The 24,253-nt window shown below is 44.8% G+C and overlaps 1 protein-coding gene across 8 annotated transcripts in view; it reads right to left on the bottom strand.

The window, feature by feature from the left end:
* Positions 1 to 24,253, bottom strand: part of FHOD3 (formin homology 2 domain containing 3) — a 493,863-nt gene that overhangs the window by 441,996 nt on the left and 27,614 nt on the right. For 6 of the 8 annotated variants that reach the window (XM_073790663.1, XM_073790659.1, XM_073790662.1 and 3 more), the window contains exon 2: positions 4,968 to 4,999. The exons of the other annotated variants lie outside the window; for them this stretch is intronic. In XM_073790663.1, the coding sequence (XP_073646764.1) occupies positions 4,968 to 4,999 (32 nt within the window). The remainder of the gene's footprint in view (positions 1 to 4,967; positions 5,000 to 24,253) is intronic. 8 annotated transcript variants of the gene reach the window in all.

The following is a 24,253-nucleotide window of genomic DNA, read 5'->3' as shown; positions in this document are numbered from 1 at the left end:
TCCTTCAAACTATACACACCATCCACATTCACCCCCTTCACATGTACTAACACACTTCACAATAAAAAGTGAACAGTTTCTTACAAAGGTGTGATTTTACATACTTTAAAAATAAAAGTAACACTTGGTCAGTTTTCTTTCGAAAAAGACCAAATGAAACTGACTCACATGATATCAGAAGAAATCGGTCCTGTTGGCTAATCTCAACAAATCATATTTAAACTTCTAAATCTCTCGGGGCCCATTGAGCCTATTCGGAACAACGAATATATCATGGTACTTAATAAATGTTTTAGGGTCAAGGTCAAGGATATTTTTGAAGATCTAGCATATATGGGTTATGAAAAAATATGAATGTATTTACTTCGAAAGCGGTTGGATTTTACTTCCTCAGGAACCTTTTACAAGTTATGTTGTTTATGGCCAGCAACCTCAGGGAGAGAAGTAATGTCCTGAAATTGACTTAGGCAGTTTCCAAATCAAGCCCCACACTTCTATTTAAGTCAACAAAATTGCACAGCGCACCAACCAAAGGCAAAGACCTCTGCCAAATTCTGCAAGAAAGACAAAAGGCAAGTTTCCTCCCATTAAGAGCTTAAGCTGAGTGGGTGTGATAATCTGGGAGATATTTGGATTATTTTAAAGGGCCTTTCTATCATTAAATAAATAACCAAAAATGCATTAACTTTCTCTCTTGAAAAGGCTGAACTATATTTACTTGCGTTTACACGTACCTTTTTCCATTTCCTGTTTCTTTTCAGTCAAGTTGAAAAACAGTGTCAGCACCAAGTTTCAGTGTTATCCTTAATCTATTATCATTCACTCATTCGGATGAATAATGCTTTCCTATCCACCTTCTCTGTGCCAGGCACTGTGCTATGTCCTAGCATGACAGACCAGGCTTCAGGGCTGTGGATAGGACCAACCACCAAACAGGGAAATAAGGGCAAGGAGTTAGTCACCTTTCCTATTTCTGTTCTTATTTTCACTGGGGAAGGAGTGCAGGGATCAGGGAGCTGAAGTATGATGGATATAAAAGCCCTGACACAGAAGGAGTATGAGGAGTTGAGATACAAAACGAAGGCAGGCCAAGGGCTCCGGAGAGGGAGTCTTCCTGGCCACAGCAGATTTTAGACTTGATTCTAAGGCAACGAGAAGTCGTGAAATTGGTTGTAAACAGATGCATGCAGGATCAGCTTTGCAGTATGATGACGGAAGGGGGAAGACAAAGGAAGAGGCCACTGCAAGAATGGGGGGGGCGATTTGAAGGTGTCTTGGACAATAGTGGAAGCAGTGGAAATGGAGAGAAAAGAAGAGAGAGGGGTAATATAGGGAAAGAGGGGAAGGTAAGAAGGAAAAGTCAGAACGACTTGGTGATTGATAAGATGTGGAGGCATCCTTGCTTGAGAGTGTCTTGCTTCAGCAAATTAATAAATGGTGCTACCATTTACCAACATGGGAAACATAGAAAAAGTTGTTGGCGGCAGGGAGATAGGATAAAATTGGGATTTTTGTTTTTAAGATGTTATGTCTATAACAAGTGGAGGTGTTGAATAGAGAAATAGAGTTGTGGGTTTGGGCATGAATAAAAACATGGTGGTTGAAGTCCCACAAGTGCACTGGAGAACCTAAAGACAGCAGCTAACTTTTTGTGGCTTGAGGATCTGCAGTGGTGCCCCCTTTTTCATTCCTAAGAGTGGAAATTCGTGCTTTCCCTTTTTTTTCTCTAATAGAGGTCCTTTATTCACTGATCAGTCTTTTCAAAGAACCAACTTTTTTTTTTAACATCTTTATAGGAGTATAATTGCTTTACAATGGTGTCTTAGTTTCTGCTTTATAACAAAGTGAATCAGTTATACATATACATATGTTCCCATAACTCCTCCCTCTTGCATCTCCCTCCCTCCTACCCTCCCTAACCCACCAATCCAGGTGGTCACAAAGCACCGAGCTGATCTCCCTGTGCTATGCGGCTGCTTCCCACTAGCTATCTAGTTTACGTTTGGTAGTGTATATATGTCCATGCCACTCTCTCGCTTTGTCACAGCTTACCCTTCCCCCTCCCCATATCCTCAAGTCCATTCTCTAGTAGGTCTGTGTCTTTATTCCCATCTTACCCATAGGTTCTTCATAACATATTTTTTTCTTAAATTCCATATATATGTGTTAGCATACGGTATTTGTCTTTCTCTTTCTGACTTACTTCACCCTGTATGACAGACTCTAGGCCCATCCATCTCACTACAAATAACTCAATTTCGTTTCTTTTTATGGCTGAGTAATATTCCATTGTATATATGTGCCACATCTTCTTTATCCATTCATCTGATGATGGACACTTAGGTTGTTTCCATCTCCTGGCTATTGTAAATAGAGCTGCAATGAACATTTTGGTACATGACTCTTTTTGAATTATGGTTTTCTCAGGGTATATGCCCAATAGTGGGATTGCTGGGTCATATGGTAGTTCTATTTGTAGTTTTTTAAGGAACCTCCATACTGTTCTACATAGTGGCTGTACCAATTCACATTCCCACCAGCAGTGCAAGAGTGTTCCCTTTTCTCCACACCCTCTCCAGCATTTATTGTTTCTAGATTTTTTGATGATAGCCATTCTGACTGGTGTGAGATGATATCTCATTGTAGTTTTGATTTGCATTTCTCTAATGATTAATGATGTTGAGCATTCTTTCATGTGTTTGTTGGCAATCTGTATATCTTCTTTGGAGAAATGTCCATTTAGGTCGTCTGCCCATTTTTGGATTGGGTTGTTTGTTTTTTTGTTATTGAGCTGCATGAGCTGCTTGTAAATTTTGGAGATTAATCCTTTGTCAGTTGCTTCATTTGCAAATATTTTCTCCCATTCTGAGGATTGTCTTTTGGTCTTGTTTATGGTTTCCTTTGCTGTGCAAAAGCTTTGAAGTTTCATTAGGTCCCATTTGTTTATTTTTGTTTTTATTTCCATTTCTCTAGGAGGTGGGTCAAAAAGGATCTTGCTGTGATTTATGTCATAGAGTGTTCTGCCTATGTTTTCCTCTAAGAGTTTGATAGTTTCTGGCCTTACATTTGGTCTTTAATCCATTTTGAGCTTATTTTTGTGTATGGTGTTAGGGAGTGCTCTAATCTCATACTTTTACATGTACCTGTCCAGTTTTCCCAGCACCACTTATTGAAGAGGCTGTCCTTTCTCCACTGTACATTCCTGCCTCCTTCATCAAAGATAAGGTGACCATATGTGCGTGGGTTTATCTCTGGGCTTTCTATCCTGTTCCATTGATCTATCTTTCTGTTTTTGTGCCACTACCATAGTGTCTTGATTCTGTAGCTTTGTAGTATAGTCTGAAGTCAGGGAGCCTGATTCCTCCAGCTCTGTTTTTCGTTCTCAAGATTGCTTTTGGCTATTCGGGGTCTTTTGTGTTTCCATACAAATTGTGAAATTTTTTGTTCTACTTCTGTGAAAAATGCCAGTGGTAGTTTGATAGGGATTGCACTGAATCTGTAGATTGCTTTGGGTAGTAGAGTCATTTTCACAATGTTGATTCTTCCAATCCAAGAACATGCTATATCTCTCCATCTATTTGTATCATCTTTAATTTCTTTCATCAGTGTCTTATAATTTTCTGCATATAGGTCTTTTGTCTCCCTAGGTAGGTTTATTAAGTTTGCTTTCTATCTCATTAGTTTCTGTTATCTTTGCTATTTCCTTCCTTCCACATTCTTTGTGTTTAGTATGCTGGTTTCTTCTTTAGCGAGAGTGCATTGGCAACAAATTTTCTCAGTTCCTATTTTCTAGAAACATGTTTGTTTCACGTCCTTTTTTTTTTGTAACAGCTTTTTTGAGATATAATTCACACACCATATAATTCACCCATTTAGAGTGTACAATTCCCTAGCTTATATATTCAGAGTTGCCCATCCATCACCACAATAAATTTTAGAACGTTTCCACCACCCCAAAAAGAAACCATGTACCCATTGGTAGTAACTCCTCATTCCCACAAACACACCCCCTCTATACCTAGAAAGCACTAATCTATTTTCTGTCTCTATAGATTTGCCTATTCAAAACATTTTATGTAAATGGAATCACACAATAGTCTTTTGTGACTAGCTTATTTCAATTAGTATAAAGTTGTCAAGGTTCTTCCATACTATAGCATTTATCAGTACTTCATTCCCTTTATTGCTAAATAATATTCCATTACATGGATATACCACATTTGATTTATCCATTTATCAGCTGAGGGACATTGGGTTGTTTCCACTTTTGGGCTATTATGAAGAATACTACTATGAACATTTGTGTACAAGTTTTAACATAGACATATATTTTCATTTCTCTTGGGTATGTACCTAGGCGAAGAACTGCTGGGTCACATGACCTCTATATTTAATATTTTAAGAAACTGCCAGGCTGTTTTCCAAAGAGGCTACACCATTTTACATTCCCACCAGCAATGCATGAGGGTTCCAATTTATCCAAAACTTCACCAGTGCTTGTTTCTTTGTTTTTTATTATAGCCATCTTAATAAATTTGAGTTGGTATTTCATGGTTTCAATTTGCATTTACCTGATGGCTAATGATTGTGAGCATCTCTTCATATATTTATTGGTCATTTCTGTATCTTCTGTGGAGAAATTGCTACATAAATTCTGTGTCCATTTTTAAATTGGGTGATTTGTCATTTTGTTGTTGAGTTGTAAGAATCCCTTACATATTGCAGATACAAGTCCTTTATTGGTTATATGACTTGCAAAAATATTCTCCCAAGCTATGAGCTGTCTTTTCACTTTCTCAGTGGTGTCCTTTGAAGCACAAAAGCTTTTAATTTTGATGAAGTACAATTTATCTATTTTTCCCTTTGTTGTTTGTGCTTTCGGTATCATATCCCCTTTACTTTAAAGGATATTTTTGAAGGATACAGAATTCTAAATTAGCAGTTATTTGCTTGGAGTACAGGCATACCTTGGAGACATTGCAGGTTAGGTTCCAGACCACTACAATAAAGTGAATATTGCAATAAAGTAAGTCACATGAATTTTTTGGTTTCTCAGTGCATGTAAAACTTATGTTTATACTATACTGTAGTCTAAGTGTGCAATAGTATTACGTCTGAAAAAAAATGTACACACCTTATTTAGAAAATACTTTATTGCTAAAAAAATACTCACCATCATGGGACAATGCAAGGTTGTCACAAACCTTCAATTTGTAAAAAAAAAAAACACAGTATCGGGACTTCCCCAGTGGTCCAGTGGTAAAGAATCCCCCTTCCAATGCAGGGGACGCAGGTTCGATCCCTGGTTGGGGAACTAAGATCCCACATGCCACAGGGCAACTAAGCCCACACGCCACAACTACTGAGCTCGTGCACCTCAACAAGAAAGCCCACGTGCTGCAAACTACAGAGCCCACGTGCCCTGGAGCCTGCGTGCCACAACTAGAGAGAGAAAACCCACACGCCACAGCTGGAGAGAAGCCTGCATGCCGCAACTAGAGAGAAACCCAAGCAGACCGTGCCGTAAGGAAAAGATCCCTCATGCCTCAACAAAGCTCCCGTGTGCCACAACTAAGACCCAACACAGCCAAGAAAAATGAGGAAAATAAATAAATATTTTAAAAAAACCAACAACACAGTATCTGTGAAGCACAATAAGATGAAGTGCAAAAAAATGATGTATGCCTATACACACGAACTGTAACTCCGCTGTCTTCTAGCCTACATCATTTCAGTTGGAACATCAGCTGCCAGTATTACTGTTGCTCTTTTGAAGATAATCTATTTTTCTCAGGCTTCATTTAATATTTTGTCTTTAATTTCCATCAGTTTTACTATGAAATGCTTATGTGTGGTTTACCTGTATTTATCCTGCCTGGGGTTTATAGCACTTCTTGAACTTGTGGCTGATGTCATTTGTTAATTTTAGAAAATCTTGGCCATTATCTCTTCAAATATTGCTTCTGCCCATTCTTCTTTTTCTCCCATTCTAGGGCTCCAATACATATGTTTTAGACCATGACCCATATGCCTATCATGCTCTTTTCTGCATTCTCCATTTTTTTGCTCTCCATATATCTTAATATCTTCTACTGACCTACATTCCACATCATTAATTTTCTCTTCCTCTGTGTCTAATCTTCAGAGTGAACCCACCTACTCCATTCTTAATTTTTTGTATTTTTCATTTCTACATTTCCATTTGCTTCTTTAATTATATACATATATATATATATATATATATATATATATATATATCCATCCCTGTTTTGTTTTGTTTAAATTCTCCATCTTTCCTCTTTCGTTGAATGTATTTCTCATAACAGTTTTAGAGATTATATCTGGTAACTCTAGTATCTGGATCACCTATAGATATTTCTATGGTTTCCCCCAATCCTTGGTCATGTCTCTGGATATACCAGGCACATTTTATTGAATACAATCACTGTTTACAAGAAAAATTTTCAAGGCTCTGGGTAATAGCTTCCTTGCAGAGAGGATTTTCCTTTAGCTTCTGACAAACTGTAGATCACCTTAATCCAATTAATGACTGAGCTCACTCAAAACTAGGTTTCAGTCTTTGTATGCCTGGCCTGTTTTCAGTTAACACTGACTTCTAGGGTGTAACCTTTAGGGGGTCCTAACTGAATGCATGGAGTGTTTATTGGGATCCATCTATCTTGGTGAGCTCTGATCTCTGTTTCTTTTCTCCCCAGCACTATGAAACTGAGAGTAGCTTCGCTTAACTTCTCAGCCTCCTCACAGTCACTTTCTGCTTACCTTCATAGTCTCTGCACCTGCCATTGATGAACTGGTATACGCACCAAGGTGAAAAGAACTAAGAATGTCAGACTCATTGAGTATGACCTCCGTAAGTCTCCCTCCACTCTGGGATCTTGGCTTCCCAAGTCCTGGCTGCCTGGGAACTCTCTAGTGCCTTCAAAGACGTGTTTCTTGTCCTTTGTCTACCTTATCTGGGTGTTCTGGGTAGAAGTATTGGTCTGCTACAAGCTAGTGCATTATAGCCAGAAGTGTAACCAAGCAGGACCCTATGGGGCCTTCCTGGGACTGACCCGTTCCACATATCCTCTGCTGTGTCTCCTCTCTGAAGTACCCAGATAATAGTATCTCATGCATATTTCCTGAGTTTTTCAGATGCTAAAAACCACCACCAAATGGAAGAAATTAACTACTTGATGATCATGAACACATACTCCCAGACCTTCTGGCACCTAAGGATTGATAATGTTCACTCCCGTTATCTCAGCATCACAGAGAATTGTGCACGAGCTGATCACATATCCTGTGACGACCTCCCTCACCTTGCCTTTAAAAATGCTTTACTGAAACCCTTCAGGAACTTCAAGGTTTAGGGGGCATGAGCCAGCCATTCTCCTTGCTTGGCCCTGCAATAAACATTTCTCTGCTCCAAACCCCCGACATTTCAGTTTGTTTGGCCTCACCGTGCGTCAGGCACACAAGCTTCCTATCGGTAAAAGAAGCAGAAGCCCAAACATCTACTTAATAGTTTAAAACATTTACTATTCACTTGACATGAATTAACATTAATTATTTAATCCTCACACAAGGTATAAGGAAGGTACTACTATTATTCTCATCTTCTAATCAATGTAAAACTGTGGGGGCTTCCCTGGTGGCGCAGTGGTTGAGAGTCCGCCTGCCGATGCAGGGGACACGGGTTCGTGCCCCAGTCCGGGAAGATCCCACATGCCGCGGAGCGGCTGGGCCCGTGAGCCATGGCCGCTGAGCCTGCGCGTCCGGAGCCTGTGCTCCGCAACGGGAGAGGCCACAACAGTGAGAGGCCCGAGTACCGCAAAAGAAAAACAAAAAAAAACTGTGGAGCACAAACTCACAGAAAACTGTAATTGACCAAACAACTTGCCCAAGATGACCACAATTAGTAGCAACTCAACCCAGACAGCCTGGCTCCTGAAACTGTACTGTTAGCTACAAAAGTATATCTAATAAGGGGGGAAAGGCACAGAAGTAAGCCCTCTGCAATTCAAACATTTAGAGATTGCATCAGAGAAAAGGAGACTGAAGAGGATCAGCCAGAGGGACCAGAGGAAAACCAGGAGAAGGCTGTCTTATAAGCCAAGGGAGGAGAGTATTTTAAGGAGAACATGGTAAACTGAGACTGTTACAATTATCATTTGAAAATAACCAGGCCTAGTGTTATCAGCTGCTCATCCCTTCACACAATAAAAATTAAAACCTTTGCAGAGACACTGGCATATCCAGTCCTCACATCCCATCCTTCTGCAAATGGTCACAGATCACACGCTGTGTCCCCAGTATATTGTGCTCACCTGCCTGCCAAGGTGAGGTTGGGCAAAAGCACTCCTGAGAGCTAAACCACAGAAGCAAATTCATTCACTGAAAAGGGAACACTTCACAATTAGAGAAACCATGCAAATGTGACAGCGCTCACTGATGCTCTGTAAAGTCTTCAAAACTTCTACCTAAAATTTACAAGGGAATTTATATTATTGCCTCATACTTCAAAAATCTCCATTATTCACAGTCACTGAAAGAGAAAGACTGCAATGGGAAATGTAAAGAAAGTTGTCAACATGTGAAGACTTTGTATATTATGACAAGAACGAAGAGTCAGTGAAATGGGGAGAAAGAGAAGATCTAGGGGAAGGAGCGCCTTACTTCACTCCCATGAGCCACTAATAAAATAGATCCACTAAGAATAGGACTTATGCATAGGGCCACCTATGCCCACTATATAATTTGCAAGACCCAATGCAAACTGCAGGGCCCCATGTTCAATTCCTCTCTCAGCAGTCTCTCTTTCGACCTATAGAGGTGGCATTTTAATCTGCGATTTATTACTGCCCTTCCTTGAGCTCAGGGATACTCACTGGGCTTGTGTAGACCCTCAGCGGTGCCCACAACCCACCTGCACAACTCAGCACATGAGCACGTGCCCACCTGCACCAGGCCCCTGCTGGGGCACAGTCCAGCGGAAGTCACCGGGCGGGGTGGGCAGATGGCGCAGCCCGCATCAGAGACCAGGTGCTGGGGAGGCAGAGGCAGGCAAAACCGCACGTGAGCAGAGGCCTCAAGCCCCCCAGCGCATGCTCCCTCGTCCCATCAGACTTTGCTTAAAAGACACAAAATCAATAGTAAAATTAAGAATTTCAAAACTGTGACCGTAGAGCATGAAACCCCAAGTGCAGGGCTCTGTGCAGACAACAGTGTCACACACCCGTGAAACCAGTCCTGGGGTCACCACTTACCACTGCCCCCGGGGTTCTAGGTTGTGAGCTAGAACCAGCTAGTTGACCACCTGCTCCTCTGATCTACCCCCATCCCTGTGTGGTGGGGCCTTAGAACATAACTGGGAATCACAAGCCCTACTGCCCAGTGCCTCTGCCGTCCCTAGAACAACGGTCCTTAAACTTCTGTGTGCACACTAACCTCCTGGGGGACAGTGTGTAAGGGAGCTTCCGAGGTCACGCCCCAATATTCTAATTCTGAGGGTCCGGGTGGGCAGGGCTCAGGACACTCCTCATTTCCCACCATCCCCAGGTGATCTGATGCTGGGGCCTGGGGCTCCACTCCGAGAACAGGTGCCAAAGACACCTAACTTGAGCTCCCCTGGGGGAGGGCAGAAGTCTCAGATTAGGTTGAGCACCAAGAACAGAAACTGCAAGGGGGTTGGGGGGTGGGGGGTGGTACCGATCTCTCCGGAACTTTTCCCTCTTCACCCAGTCCCCAGTCCCGCTCTGCCATATTTGTGTGCAGTGTTTTTCACGCTGAAAAAGTATGTCTCGGGATCCAAGTGTGTGGGTATTAACCCAGTGCCCCAGGGAAGGTCCACTGACTAATATCCTAGGAAAACACACAAACGGGCCAAGAATCCAGCTCCATCCGGCATGTGTGACATGAACACCCAGGAAGAGAAGCCACACCTCAGGGAAGTCCAGCTGGCCGTGACTGTGGACTTCTAGGAAGAGATTTCAAGAACACTAGAGGTGAGCTGCCCACTAGCCAGGAAAACCAGAACGCCCGAGTCACTCCAGGGCGTCCCCAGAGATCGGCCTTGGGGGGAAAAAATATCAGCCTCAGAGACACAAGGCTGGGTCTCCAGGCCTGCAGCTGCCACCAAAGCAGCGGTGGAACGTGGGGCCAGCCAGTTACGGCATCTGTCGAGGGAGACCGGGGACACCAGAGTGCAACCTGCAACTTGCTGCTGCGCTCATTTCGGCCCACGTGGCAGTTTAAAGTATACATGTTTAGTTGCCAACGGTTAAAAGAGATTTACGTAAAATTCAGGTTTCCAGCATCTCTTAAAGAATGGGAGGATCTGGAAACCCGGGGCCATCCCTTCCAGGCCCAGGGAGGCCGGGCTGAAGCAGCACCCTCCCTTTATTTGGGGCAGTGCCATCCCAGTCCCCCGGGCCACCTGCCCACCTGGCTCATGTCCATTACTCATCTGGACAACCCTGGCTCAGGTGACTCCAAAGTCCTTTACCCTCAAACACTCTAGGATTAAATGTCCAGTTTCTTCATTTAGTTTCAACCATACATAACACCCATGTTCTTCTCAATAACCAGAGGATTTCAAAAATCAGCAGCGTGAAATCAGCAGGGTGTTTTACTCTACTTCATTCCCTTAGTCATTCATTAACTAGATGACCAGACAACTCTAGTTTAGTGATCAGCTGGAACCCCTCAACCAAACACTCCACTCTTCAGTAGCTCACTGAGGTCTGTGCCGTCTTTAAGATCCTCAGCAACCCAGGTACCCAAGTCAGCATCCACTGCCCCACTGTTTGCTCCTTCCTGTCACCAGAGCAAACAGAAAACCCCATCAAGATGCCTGAAGCCCCGGTAAGGGGGGCCTTGCGCAGCGGCGATGCCTCGCCACACCTGGCATGACGAAGAGTAGGGCTGGTGAGAGCTGTAATTAAAGACTGGTGCCTGTACGCTTTGCCACAATTTTTTAAATCCAATTTTAAAATCCGCAAGCATCCATGTTTTTCTACATTACAACTTGTCCATTTTTAATTGAAAAAAAAAAAAAACCCACTGTCCTGAGCAGTAGACCACACATGTCCTGGACAGATCCCTCCTGGGGCTCCCAGGCACTGATAGACAACCACAGGCAGGGGACAGCAAAAATGGAAAACTTCCATTTGTGAGGCCATATGCTCCAGTAAATTGTCCCTGAAAAACCTCCATATTGTCATCTTTAATTAGCGTTCGATAAATGTTTGAAGAGAAAAAAGTCATCAGCTCCTCTGAAGTTATTCACATTATACAGCAGCAGAAGCAGAGCTAACACTATAACCATGTCTGAAATATTTCGGGATCCCGTTCATTATGCAGGATACACATTTCTGGAACGAAAAATCAAAATTATCAGCACACGACTCAAGTATGTTCTGAGCTCATTTGAAAGTCTCAGACCTTCAATATATAAAAATAACTTTGAATCTAAGATGGTTGATGATCAAGTTTTGGAATCAATGAAAATTTTAAACATAGCACATTTTCTGGTAGTGAAAATCCCATGTGAAATTTTGAATTTATAGACTACTGCCTGTGAGATTCAAATCAGTCTTCAGTCATCTTTGGGGATCCAGAGAAACTTTACAGCTAAAAAGCATACTCCAATGTTGGCTTTTTAAAAAGTCAAAATCAGAATTTTCTTCAGGTCCCAGAAGCGGTTGCAGCGGCTTCAGCCAGAAGCCGTGGCACGTCTGTGACAGGCCCTGGCTCGGGTCCCTTTCTGGTTGGGCACTCAAGGTAAAAGGATGCAGGTGTTTCTGGAAAACAGTTCATCCCTGCCACTTGCACAGAGGTGCACACGTGAACCCGACTGCCTCCTTGTTTTTGTAATTCACCTAAACGTGGAGCTGCTCGTGGCCACCACACGGTTTGGTTAGGCAGAGAGTAACCGTTCCCAGGTGCTTAAGAGGAACACTCTGGCCAGGCTGACACTGCAGCACCAGATGTGTCTGGTATATGAACACGTCCTCCGTCCTGTAAGCTTGCCACCAACCCGCATTCTATTCTTGCAGCAAGAGGCCCAGACCATCGTCACGTGCACAGGCACACCTGCTTCTCACACACCTTCATGCACCCTCACGGAGGGTAGTGGCCAATGGGTGGGAGCCATTCGTGCTTCAGGCGCCCTGTGCTGACCCTTCAGAGCCGCCGCTCCCTAGCAACAGAGGACTGCAAGGGGCACCCACATTTCTGCCCACCTGGAGGCTGGGAACAGTGACGTGTGCAGCGACATCCCCGTGGAGCAAGCTGGGCACCCCACACACACCCCGAGACAGGAGAGGGCTGGAGCAAAAGTGACAAAGGGCTCAGAGCTGAGAAATGCTGGAATCCTTGACACGAAGACTCCAAGTTCAGAGCTTTTTCTGCTGGGTGACTCCCATGAGCCCAGAAGGGGTCCTGGAGACTCACAGCTGCTCCCAAGGCCAAGGAGGGTAGGGACAGGCCTCAGGCACAGCTACTGAAAGACAGGGGCACACGGCCAGGCATGCTGGGCTGAATGTGCTGAAGGTGACACTGGAATGCTTCAGAAAGCCTCTCCCCAGCTGTCGGGCCCCTTACAGGATTGATTAAATTAGCCCGGAAGCTCTGAGCCAGAGTGGCAGGCAGGACGATTCCTTCTCTCTCCCCATTCACACTGGAGAATTCTAGTTAAACATACAGTCGCCTTATCAGTTTTAGTTGTCAGGGCAAGTCAGAAAGTGGGTTTCCTGGTACAGAGCATCCCGACCATGACTGAGAGCGGCCTGCAGAGCTTCTCTGTCCCTCAGGAAAGCCAGCCATGGAGGTTTCAGACTGAGACATTCCGGTCACTGCGCCGGGACTTAACAGCCATAAACGCTCAGCCAAAAACTGCCTTGATCTACCTCTTTAATAGGCTGAGGACGCCAACTTCTAGAAAGGGGACAGTACCTTTATAGTGGTAGAGAATTCTTAAATTTCCTCTTTTATGTTTTTTAAGAGGTATTGAACACCTGGTTTATGCAAGACATGGTGTTAGCTGTTGTTGAAAGCGTGATTCCTGTCTCTGAAACAGGTCATCTGAATATAGTTCCTCCTAGAACAAAGGTGGGACGTTAATACTGACCCCTGAAAGTCTACTCATGTGAGTGTCAATTTCTGGGCTTTTCATATTTCCCTTTTTTTTCCTTGATGAATAAGTATTATTAAAATGTAATCAGTAAAAAAAAAAAAAAATTATTTCTTTTAGTACACTCAGGGTGGTCTGATCCGTGCTTCCTAGCCTTTAAAGTGGATAGGAATCACCTGCAGATCTTGCGAAATGCAGACTCTGACTCAGTCAGTGGGGCAGAGCTGGGATTCTGCATTTCTAAGGAGAGCCCGGTGACGCTGGTGTTGCCAGGAGGGGACGGTGGGCAGTGAATGGGGGTGGAGGAGGGAGGGCGAGCACACACCTGTTGCGAGACGGGGAGTCAGGCAAGGCCTCCTGAATAAAGTGACACCTGACTCTGGCCAGGAATATGGACGTGATTTCAAAAGGCCCTTGTGAAGAATGGAGGGATGGGTAGGGACAAAGTCTCAGAAGCCAACAAGAAAGAAAAGAAGAGAAAGTACTTGCTTGACTTGTGATGCACTAAGGCGTCCAGTCTGACTGCTGGGTAGGGTAGCAGTTCCCAAACATGAGCATGTAACAGTCATCTGGGGGCTTCTTCCAATACAGAACGCAGGCCGCACTCCCAAAGTTCCAGGATCAACAGCAGGGCGGGATTTGCACGTCTAACAAATCCCCAGGTGATACTGAAGCTGCTGCCCAGGGACCACACTCTGAGAACTGCTAGGATGAGGTTTGTCAAACAAAGACAAAAGATGCTCCACCCCTTTGGGATTGACATGTATATACTGATGTGTATAAAATTGATGACTAATAAGAACCTGCTGTATAAAAAAATTAATTAAATTAAATTAAAAAATTAAAAAAAAAATGTTCCACCCCAACCCCCCAGACATTCCAGGGAGGACAAGTGGACTGCCCAAAAGAGGCGGACTGTTCACATCTGGGAATGACCATGACAGCTCACGTTAGAGCCTGCCAAGGCAAAAATGGCTATAAACCCCAAAGGGCAATATCGTACATTCCTCTGGATTGGCTTTAATCCATCCCATCCAATTAAGTGGGGACTACATGGAATCCTTTGTCTGTAAATGAACTCCTGGAGAAGAATTCAGGTTGACAAATGACCACCCCTACACATCAGCGGGTCAAGTGTTCCAAGACCACATCAGTCAGTGGCAGCGGTCTTGGCCCTACAGCCATCCTCTCCAAGACTGATTTCCTCAGTCCCTCCTTCAGCAAGTAAAAATAGGACCCTGAAGAAGTCTAGAAAAGTCAGATCTCACAGGTGGAGACAGTGAGCTTCTGGAGCTGAGTCTGAGATAAACCCGGGGGCACCGGCAACTCCACTGACATCTGGGAACCAAGGGCTGGTCCGTGCAGGGTGAGTCAGGCAGAGGCTGCCACCGGCCAGGGACAGAGTGGGGGGCAGATGCACAAAGGGGACGACAAACCTGTGCCCTCAAGATGCTCCCAGGCAACAGCTGAGTGAGACGCACAAGCAAGTAAATGGAGGAGAGCGTGAGCCCGGGGGGCAGAGATTGATTCAAACCAAAGGGTCCTCTCCTTGGCAGCACCGTCAAGCCACATGGCAGAGCTGGCGGTGCTGTTAAAGCGTCACAATGCCAGAGGCCCACCTCAGGTCAACGAAGTCAGAATCTCCAGGAGCTGGGGCCCAGGCAGAGGGATACTGAAGGCCTAGGCCCTTCCAAACCTAAATCTGGCCCCTTAGCCCACAGGCCAAGAGCTGGATCCAGCCCTCGTGGTGACAGGCACAGAACATGCCATCGTGCCTGACCTGCACCAATAAAGAAACATTCCTTCCAGGAACTGCCTGAGCTGTGATGGGAATGGTGGTCCAGGACTGCAGAGACACACATCCTTCAAGTGTTTTGCCCCTCCAGTTGGCTTGAAGACAGAGGGGGAGAGGAAGACGCCCTCTGTGAGCTGTCAGAGATGCCACTGCCCCAACCACAAGGTCAAGTTAAAGTCCTAAACCACACACTCCAGCAGGTAGGAGCGCTGGCCTGAAGCAGCTCGGTTCCTGACACACACACACATATCCTTTCACCCCGAGCTCTGCCGCAGCCCTGTGAGACAGAGTCATAATCGTCCCCTACCGCTGCCCCAGCTGCCAGAGGAGAAGCTGCAGTCTTATATCCAGAGCCAGCCCCTGTGTGAGCCAGTCTTGAGGAGGAAGTGGGGGAGCCCAGAAGAAGGGGTACCCTACATCCTCACAGATGTCTTGGGGCCACGGGTGCTGCAGGAAAGGGGACCCAAGGAAGCCAGTTATCAATGTGTTTCCCTCTTAGCTCCAGATTCACCCTTCAATACATGCTGTGCAATAATGGAAGGACTTCCTTCAAGCATTTCTCCGTTACAGCAGCACAGTGTTAAGCTTTCTCAGCAGAAGGTGCTGGAGGGACGCTGCAGGAGGAAGGAGCTGCAGGGAGAGAGAGTTGATGGTAAGGGGATGAGGACAGCCAGTGAGCCTCTGCCCAGCCCCCTAGCCAAAACGTGCTGTCTCCCAGCATCCTCACAGCCCCTGCACAGCCCTCCCAGTACAGACCTCGGGCCCTCCAGGCTTCCTGCCCACACTAGCATCCTCATTCCCTCTGCTCACTCGTTGCCTCCCCCCAGTCTCATCTCCTGTGGTCCTCCTGACAATATGGCCTTCCAGACAGACACCTGTGCTCCAGCCTCCTGCACTGAGTGCCCCCTCCCACTGCACACCCACACCAGTACCACAGCAGCTCGCCCACCCTGCCTGAACCCTGGAGGCTTGCTTCCTGTTTGCCCAGTGACTGAAGACCAGTGAAACCAGCGAACTTGTCTGCCCTCCAGCATGCTCAACTACACCTTCTCCAACAAGGTGTGAACCCCTTCCCAATCTGTCCTTCCTCGGATGCTCTCCCTCAGCCCTGGGGTACCACAGAGAGTTTTCATTTATCTTATAGTTACTCTTTCATCATAGTTTAGTAAATCCTTGTATTCAACTTCCCCTGTTTAAATCACTGTGTGGTTTCTACCTCCTAACTGGATCCAGACCACTACAACAGGAGAACTGTCCCTGACACACACCCCACAGAAGCTACACAGTAATAGAGGGCATCACCCAGGCCAGCAAACCTTGCATCATTCATCTGCTGACATCGGTGTACTCAGAGGGACAAGGGACCCCCTAGAGACAGCCTAACTTCTAGTGTAGTTTGTGACAATCAGTCCTGTTTCTTTGTCAATTGAGTACCTACGGAAGCCAATAAGAGTGGCTCAGACCCTCTTCTTGAAAATTCTTAAATTATCCACCAACTCAAAAGTTTTCTGTATGCTTACTGACAAAGGGTATTTCGCAGCCTATTTCTATCAAACACCAGAAGGGAAAGTCATTTGTACCTTATTGTTTATAATTTTTCACCCTTTTACAAAAGAAAACAGGAAATAATTGGATATACACCTCTTTGGAGGAAATCAGAAGCAGCAGAGTCTTACAAAGAAATTAGTACTCAAACTTTGTGATCTGGATGTAACAGGTATTAAAAGGGCAGGGAAACAGCTCAGGAGGGAGCAGAGAATATCTCCTCTCGAGGGCAGGGGGAACGTCAGGCCAGCTCCAGAGTCTTCCCAGCAGACAATCATTTTTCAGTGACTAGCCTGCCTCCCCATATGAAGCCAGCTCACACAAGCACTGGAGGCAACAGCCAGCTTTTCACAGGTTGGATCCCTACTGGACAAACTGCCCACCAACGTGGTGGACCACAAGCCCCAATCGACCACTGGTCACCACCTTCAGCCTGCCCTCACCAGCAAGGACCTTATCCAACTCAGGCAAAGCCCATCCTCAGAGGTTGTCTTCAAGTTCCAAGAGGAGGAAGTTGATTGTAGGAAGCAAGAGTAATAAGGAAGTCTGTTCTGTAATTGTCAGCATCATGGCTTAGCTGGTTTTCCTCCAGCAACGCATAATAATAAATCCTTACATTTATAGAGCATCTTACAGCGCTCCAAATACTTTCACAAACGTCATTCCTTTTGGTGAAGGAAATCTCCTGCTACTTGAGATATTTTTTTTCTCTCAAATGCTTTGTTTTCACCTGGTCAGAAGCTTCTGTGTAATTCACTCCATGATGTAAAACACAGACCACAACATTAAGGGTCACCTCCACAGCACGAGGAGAAAACCTACGACTTTTTAAAAGCTAATACATTTGGTTACTTTGCACTTCACCTGGTTAATTTCAAGCCAGATCTAACTTGGTGGGTGCCCACTGAATGATTCCCCCCCACAGGTAGATGGAGAGCGCCAGCACTCCTACACTCAGGGCAGCTCTGTCAAGTTCAGAAACACCCTCAGGACCAGAAGCAAAGGCAGCCCCATGAACTCCTGGTAGACATGACTAATCAATCATCACATTCATTGTCCTGAGACCTGACCTCAAAATTGCACCCCAGGCAGGCATTATCAGTTGACGTCACTTGGCAGAAGCAAGAGAAAGCTATTTGCCCTTCCTCAGTCTCAGGTGGCTGGGGGCAGGCCCAGCAGCGCCCTGGGCTCCCTGTTTAAATTACTCCCTGGGATTCCCTCTCTTATTGGGACGTGGCTCGTGGGTCCCTGCAGGCATCCCAAGACATCTGTAGCCTTCCTGGGAACCTGCTCACCTTTGGACAAGACCACAGTGCCAGCTGGCCTCACCCCTTCTTCAGGTCCATTCCCATCCTTCACAGCTAAAACTCAACTCATCCACTCTCTCTTTCTACGTCTCCCTAATATGGAAACATCTCCAACACCTTCTTCATTATCACGAGGGAATATTTTTTAGAGATGTCAGTCCTCACACACAACGATTTACATCTCTCTAGAATCTTTTTATGTCTTCAGCACAACGGCTATATATTTATGAAATAATGATGGGCGAGGGAGTGTTGTACTTCCTGGTGGGAAGAAACATGGAGACTGAGGACAGCTGAGGACAGCAGCAGACTTCACTTTGCTTTGCCCACAGGCAGACTGTGGGCCAACAGTGTGGGAGGACAGAAGAGAGGCTAGCACCCACACACTCTCTTGCAAGCTGCACACACACACACCAAAGGTTTCAGAGCGGAGGGACATGGCTGGTGTTGAGCTCCAGGAATCCTTGTAGTTCCATAGACCAGCAGTTCCCCAACCATTTTGGCACCAGGGGCCGGTTTCATGGAAGACAATTTTTCCATGGACCAGGGTGGGCAGAGCGGGGAAGATGCGGTGGTGATTTCAGGATGATTCAAGCACGCTACATTTATTGTGCACTTTATTTCTATTATTATTACATTGTAATACATAATGAAAGAATTATACAACTCACCATAATGCTGACAGGAGGTGGAGCTCAGGTGGTAACGCGAGCGACGGGGAGCAGCTGTAAATAGAGATGGAGCTTTGCTCGCTCACCCACCGCTCACCTCCTGCTGTGCGGCCTGGTTCCTAACAGGCCAGGGACTGGTAGCGGTCTGTGGCCCAAGGGTTGGGGACCCCTGCCGTAGGTAACAGACTAGGAAGGAAGCTATCAAGGTGCTTTTAGGTAAGAGTCTTGAGGTGTGAAATTGGCAAGGGCCAGGGATGAAGCAGGAGGGGGCGATGGCCTCCAGCTTAGCCCACCGTTTCTCTGCACTCACACCCTAGGCAATTCCAGCTCACTCCTGGCTTTGATGACCACCCATCCCTTGCTGACTCCCTTCTGTAGAGCCCCGACTTAAACTCCAAACTTACAAATGCATTGCCTACTTGAAATCTGCACTTGGGTATGAACTGACAGCCCCAACTTAACACATCCAAACTGATCTCCTCACCTTCCCCATAAACCTGCTCCCACAGTCCTTCCATCTCAGCAAAGGGCAGCTCTGACTTTCCACCTGCTCTGGCCAAAACCTCAAGTCAGCCTCGACCCCTCTGTACCTCCCACATCCTACTCAATCTGCTGGGAAAGCATTAGCTCTGACCTCAGAATATATTTAGAATTATGGGCTTCTCCCACCATCCTCCTCCTAAATGGCTCCCAGCACCCACCTCTTCTCACCCTATAGACTCTCTCCACCCAGCAGTTCCAAGGGATCCTCTGTTCCACGAGTTGGATCATGACACTCTGCTGCTCAAATGCCCCCCTGCAAGGGCCACTCATTATAAAGCCCTGCTGTGACCTACAAGGCCCTACGTGAACTGCCCCTTATCTGTCTGCCTCTCTCCCACCACTCTTTCCCTCATTCACTGCACACCAGCTACTCTGGATTCCCGGTTGTTTCTCAGGCATGCCAAGCGCACTGCTGCTTCAGGGCCTTTGCACTTGCTGTTCTCTCTGTCGGGAACACTCCCCCCAAGACAGCCACGTAGTTTACGCCTCCCTTCCGGTAGGCCTCTGTTCCAGTGTCACCTTTTCAGAGTCCTTCCTTCACTGTTCCATACAAAACAGTAGCCCTGTCACTCTCTAGCCCCTTGCCTTCTTCTTCTACCCTTCACCACCTGACATACACTTGTCTGTCTTCCCCACCAGATTGTCAGTTCCATGAGGTCAGGAACTTTGTAGAATGTGGGACTTTGACAACTGAGCAGATAGAGTAGAAGCTTCCAAGAAGACAGACAGAGAAGCTGGAGCACCCAAGGATGTGAGGGTTTGAAGAGAACAGAAGGGAGCATGGAATAAAGCAGGGGTCAGCAAACAACAGCCTGCAGGCCAAATCCAGCCCATCACCTGTGTCCGAAAATAAAGCTTTATCCAAACATAGACATACCCATTTGTTTAAATATTGCCCATGGTGTGAGCTGCAGCAGAAGAATTAAGTAGTTGCAACACAGACTGTATGGCCTCAAAAGCATAAAATACTATCCGGTTCTTTATAGAAAACACTTGTCAACCTCTTGCTCAAAGCAGTGTTTTTCAAACTATAAACTCAAAGACAACCCTTCTAAGAAAACGTCTACAAACCTTCCAGGAGGCCCAGACCCCAACTGAGAAATAGTTTCAGAGAGACTATGGTGGTGGTGGTGGTGGTGGTGGTGGTGGTGAAGGAAGAAGACAGACTTGGATTCGGTCCCCAGCACTGCCACTCAGCAGCTGTGTGAGCTTACATAAATCACTTAACTTCTCTGAAGCTCTTCTTTCTTATCAATAAAATAAGAACTACTACCAACCATCTTGCAGAACTATTGTGAGGAGTGGAGATTCTGAAGATAAAGCATCTAGCCGTGGCTAGCACACGGTACACGACTAATCATTTTTTGAGAATTTACCATATTCCAAGCACAGTCTAGATGCTACACATGTACCAACATCTAATCCTCACAAAACTCTAACTGGGCTGTGCCAACACCCAGTGGATTTTACTTATCTTTCACAAATACAATTTTTTAAAAACTTTTTGTAAATAAAGGTGATGAAGTCCATGGTTTCAGCATTGTTGTGGGAAAAGTCTGACTGGGGAACCAGGGAAAGACCTGAGCTGCCCTGGGGAGCAGTGTGGATCCCAGGGACACTCGGAACCTCTGTCCGTCTCCTCAGCTGCTTCCCAGATTAGCAGGAAAATCTCCCAATTCAAAGAAACCTCGTGACACACTTTGCAGAGATACCACACAAAGCAACAGATTTTGTGCCTATTTTTGGCTGGTCCAGATAACGGGTCGTTGCAGACTCTTGAATCACTGGATTAAAATGCCAGACTCAGCACAGAGAAACGGTGGGGTGTGGTGAAGACAACTCCGCTAGGCACCTGCTCCTGCTAAGTCTGTGTCCTAAACCACTGACGTTCTTTTGACTTTTTTACAAACCAAATAAGCTCAGTATTATTTTCTCAAGAAGTAGAGCAATTTAAACTACAATTATTAGTGTGAAATCTGTGGAGAAAATTCTACACCATTGAAACACACTGTCTGTTAAATCAGAGAAAAGAAGTTTCAACTCCCACTTGATATATGAGAAGCAGCACTAATTAAGACTGAGAGCAAATTCTTTTATGATCACTTTTTTTAGGAGTAAATAAGACGTTTTAATTTATTTGGTTAGACTGAAAACAAGCAAAATTTAAAGGGAAACGCTGATTTGGAGGTCAACCTGATTATGGTACTGGCATGCATATTTGAATCTTTCTGTTCCCAGAAACTCAAGTGTTTCTCATTTCTTTGCTTGACTTTTCTCGATACCAAGATAGGAACAGGCTGGAAACCTTAGTGCTTACAAAAGGCATTTTTTTATTTTTTTATTTTTTTATTTTTTTTTTGCAGTACGCGGGCCTCTCACTGCTGTGGCCTCTCCCGTTGAGGAGCACAGGCTCCGGACACACAGGCTCAGCGGCCATGGCTCACGGGCCCAGCCGCTCCGCGGCATGTGGGATCTTCCCAGACCGGGGCACGAACCCGTGTCCCCTGCATCGGCAGGTGGACTCTCAACCACTGCGCCACCAGGGAAGCCCCAAAAGGCATTTTTTTATTTCAACGTGACCACCATGCTCACAAAAGATGGACATGGCTGGGCTGCCACATGGTCCCAGCCAACACTACTCCGCAGATATATATCCACAGGGAAGAGGCAACTGCCCCAGCTTGCAGGAATCAGAGCCGATAAACCAAATTAAGTTTTATTTCCCTGTCTTAGTCAACTCGGGCTGCTATAACAAAACACTGTAGACTACATGACTTTAACAACAGAAATTCACTTCTCACAGAGGCTAGGAAGTCCAAGATTAATGATCTAGGAGATTCAGTTCTTGGTGAGGATCCTCGTCCTGAATTGGGGGAGGGGGACAAAAACATTCAGCCCATAACATTCCCTGAATAAAATGTTTAACATCTTTTCATTCAGCTTCTGAAAATGGAATTCTTGCCTTCTCAAAGCGGTCCTCTCTACTGCCCACTGGGTCGAAGTTCCACCACATTCTGAAGTCTTAGCATTTGTGTCTCATCTACAAAATACTAATTTACATCTGTCCTTTTTCAAAATAAATGTCCTTCTGTCTTTTTCATCTGTGGGTGTGGGCTCCCTAGCAAGAATTCTGACTCTCTGCAGCAGAGTAAGAGAAGAGGAGGGGGCGGGAGTGGGGAGAGAGGAGGAGAAGAGAGAGGAACCAGCATCTCTGGTTTCCTGCCTCCTGCACACTGCATTCCACACACTGCCAGCATCATCTATTATGGATAAAGCGGAGACGATGGAGCCCTAGTGTCTCCAAGGAAGACAAAGGGCCACAGAAATGGATACTTCACTACTTCCTGGTCCTCGGGCTCCACAGGGACCACCATGCTGAAGCACTCACTATGCTCAGGAATGAGCATAAGTCTGGAACTTTATCATCTCCTCCCTCTTTTCCAGATAGCCAGTCCTCAAATGGCAAAAGCCAAGAGATTCTATACCAGCCTCTTCCATCGTCTGTGTCTTTTTAAGCAAGTTTTTAAAAATTATTATTTAAGTTTCACATTTAGAAAAGGATACAAATCAATGAATTTTCACAGTGAACACACCCATGTAACCAACACTCGGATAAAAAAAATAAAACATTACTGGTACCCCAGGAGCCCAACCAGCCACTGAAACCTCCTTATCACCAAAGGTAACTGCTTTCTTAACTTATAAAATCATGAACTAGTTTCCCTGTACTTGAACTGGATATAAATTACAGTAGGTAATCTCCTGTGTCTTCTTTTACTTCTCTCACTCAACTATATATCTGTGAGATTCAACCATGTTGTTACATGGATATAACAGTACATCTTCTGTGCTGTTTAGTATTCTATTGTAGGAGTACAATTATCCATTCCACTGTTGATAAACTTTGCATTATTTCAGTTCTGTTTTGCTACCACAGAGATTGCTACTGTGGACATTCAGATATATAGATAGCTAGCTAGCTAGCTAGCTATAGATATATACACACATACATATATATACATATGCATGTGTATATATCTGTATATCTTTGGGGACATGTATGTATACATATCTGTTGGGCCTCTATTTAGGAGTGAAATTGCTGGGTCCTGGAGCATGCAGGTATACGGCTTTGTAACTATAAAAGAGTACTGAAGAGTGAGTATGTGAGTGTTCCTTTGATTCCACATCTTTGCCAACTATTAGTATTATCATGCTTTTAAAGTTTAACCATTTTGGTAGGTGTGCAGTAGCAACTTGGTTTTAATTTGCATTTCGCTGATGAACAAAGTCTATGGGCCATTTGGATATCACCTTGAGGTGCCTGTTTAAGACTTCTGCCCATTCTTCTGTTAGATTGTGTCTTTTCTTATTTATTTAGTGGAAGTAGAAGCTCTTTATAAATTTTGAATGTGAGTCCTTTGTTGAATACATACATATACACAGATAGAGAGCACAAAATTATCTCCTCCCATTTTGTGACTTTCCGTTTCATGTGTATTGATGTCTTTTGATGAACAAGATCTTAACTTTAATGTACTCCAAATTATCACATTTATTCCTTTATGGCTGGTGCCTTTTTACCTTGTCTAAAAATCTTTGCCTACCCAAAGTTGTGAATATATTTTTCTTTGTTATTTTCTAAGGGCTTTACTGTTATACCTTTCACCATTAGATCTGTGATCCAACTGGAATTGAATTTTGAATACAGTGCAAGGTAAGGGTCAACATTCATTTGCTTCCATGTGGATATCCAACTGACCTAGCACTGTTTACTCAAAGAACAAACTCTTCCCACTACACTGCAGCATTATCTCTGTCATCACCAATGAGTGTGTGGCTATGTTTGTGGACTCTATGCTGTTCCAACACTCTAGTTATCTATCCCTGAACCAATACCACAATGTTTTACTTACTGTAACTTTAAAAGAAGTCTTGATCTCTGGTAGTGTAATTGCTCCAACTTGGCTCTTTTCAAGACTATCTTGGCCATTTGGGGCCTTTTGCATTTCCATACACATTTTAGAACACATTGGTCAATTTCTACCAAAAGAAATCTCCTGGGATTTTTACCTGGGATTATATACATCAACTTGGGACAAATGACATCTTTACAATATTGAAGGTTCCAATTTATGAACATTTTATCTCTCTCCATTTAATTCAGTTTTTTTAAATATCCACCATATCTAAGTAGAGGTCTTGAATACCTTTGGTCAAATGTATTCCTAGATACCTGATGATTTGACTCCTGTCA

Source organism: Tursiops truncatus, chromosome 13 (genome assembly GCF_011762595.2).
Source record: "Tursiops truncatus isolate mTurTru1 chromosome 13, mTurTru1.mat.Y, whole genome shotgun sequence".
NCBI lineage: Eukaryota > Metazoa > Chordata > Mammalia > Artiodactyla > Delphinidae > Tursiops > Tursiops truncatus.
Note: the sequence above shows the minus strand (reverse complement) of the source record. Positions and strands in the feature narration are given on the sequence as shown.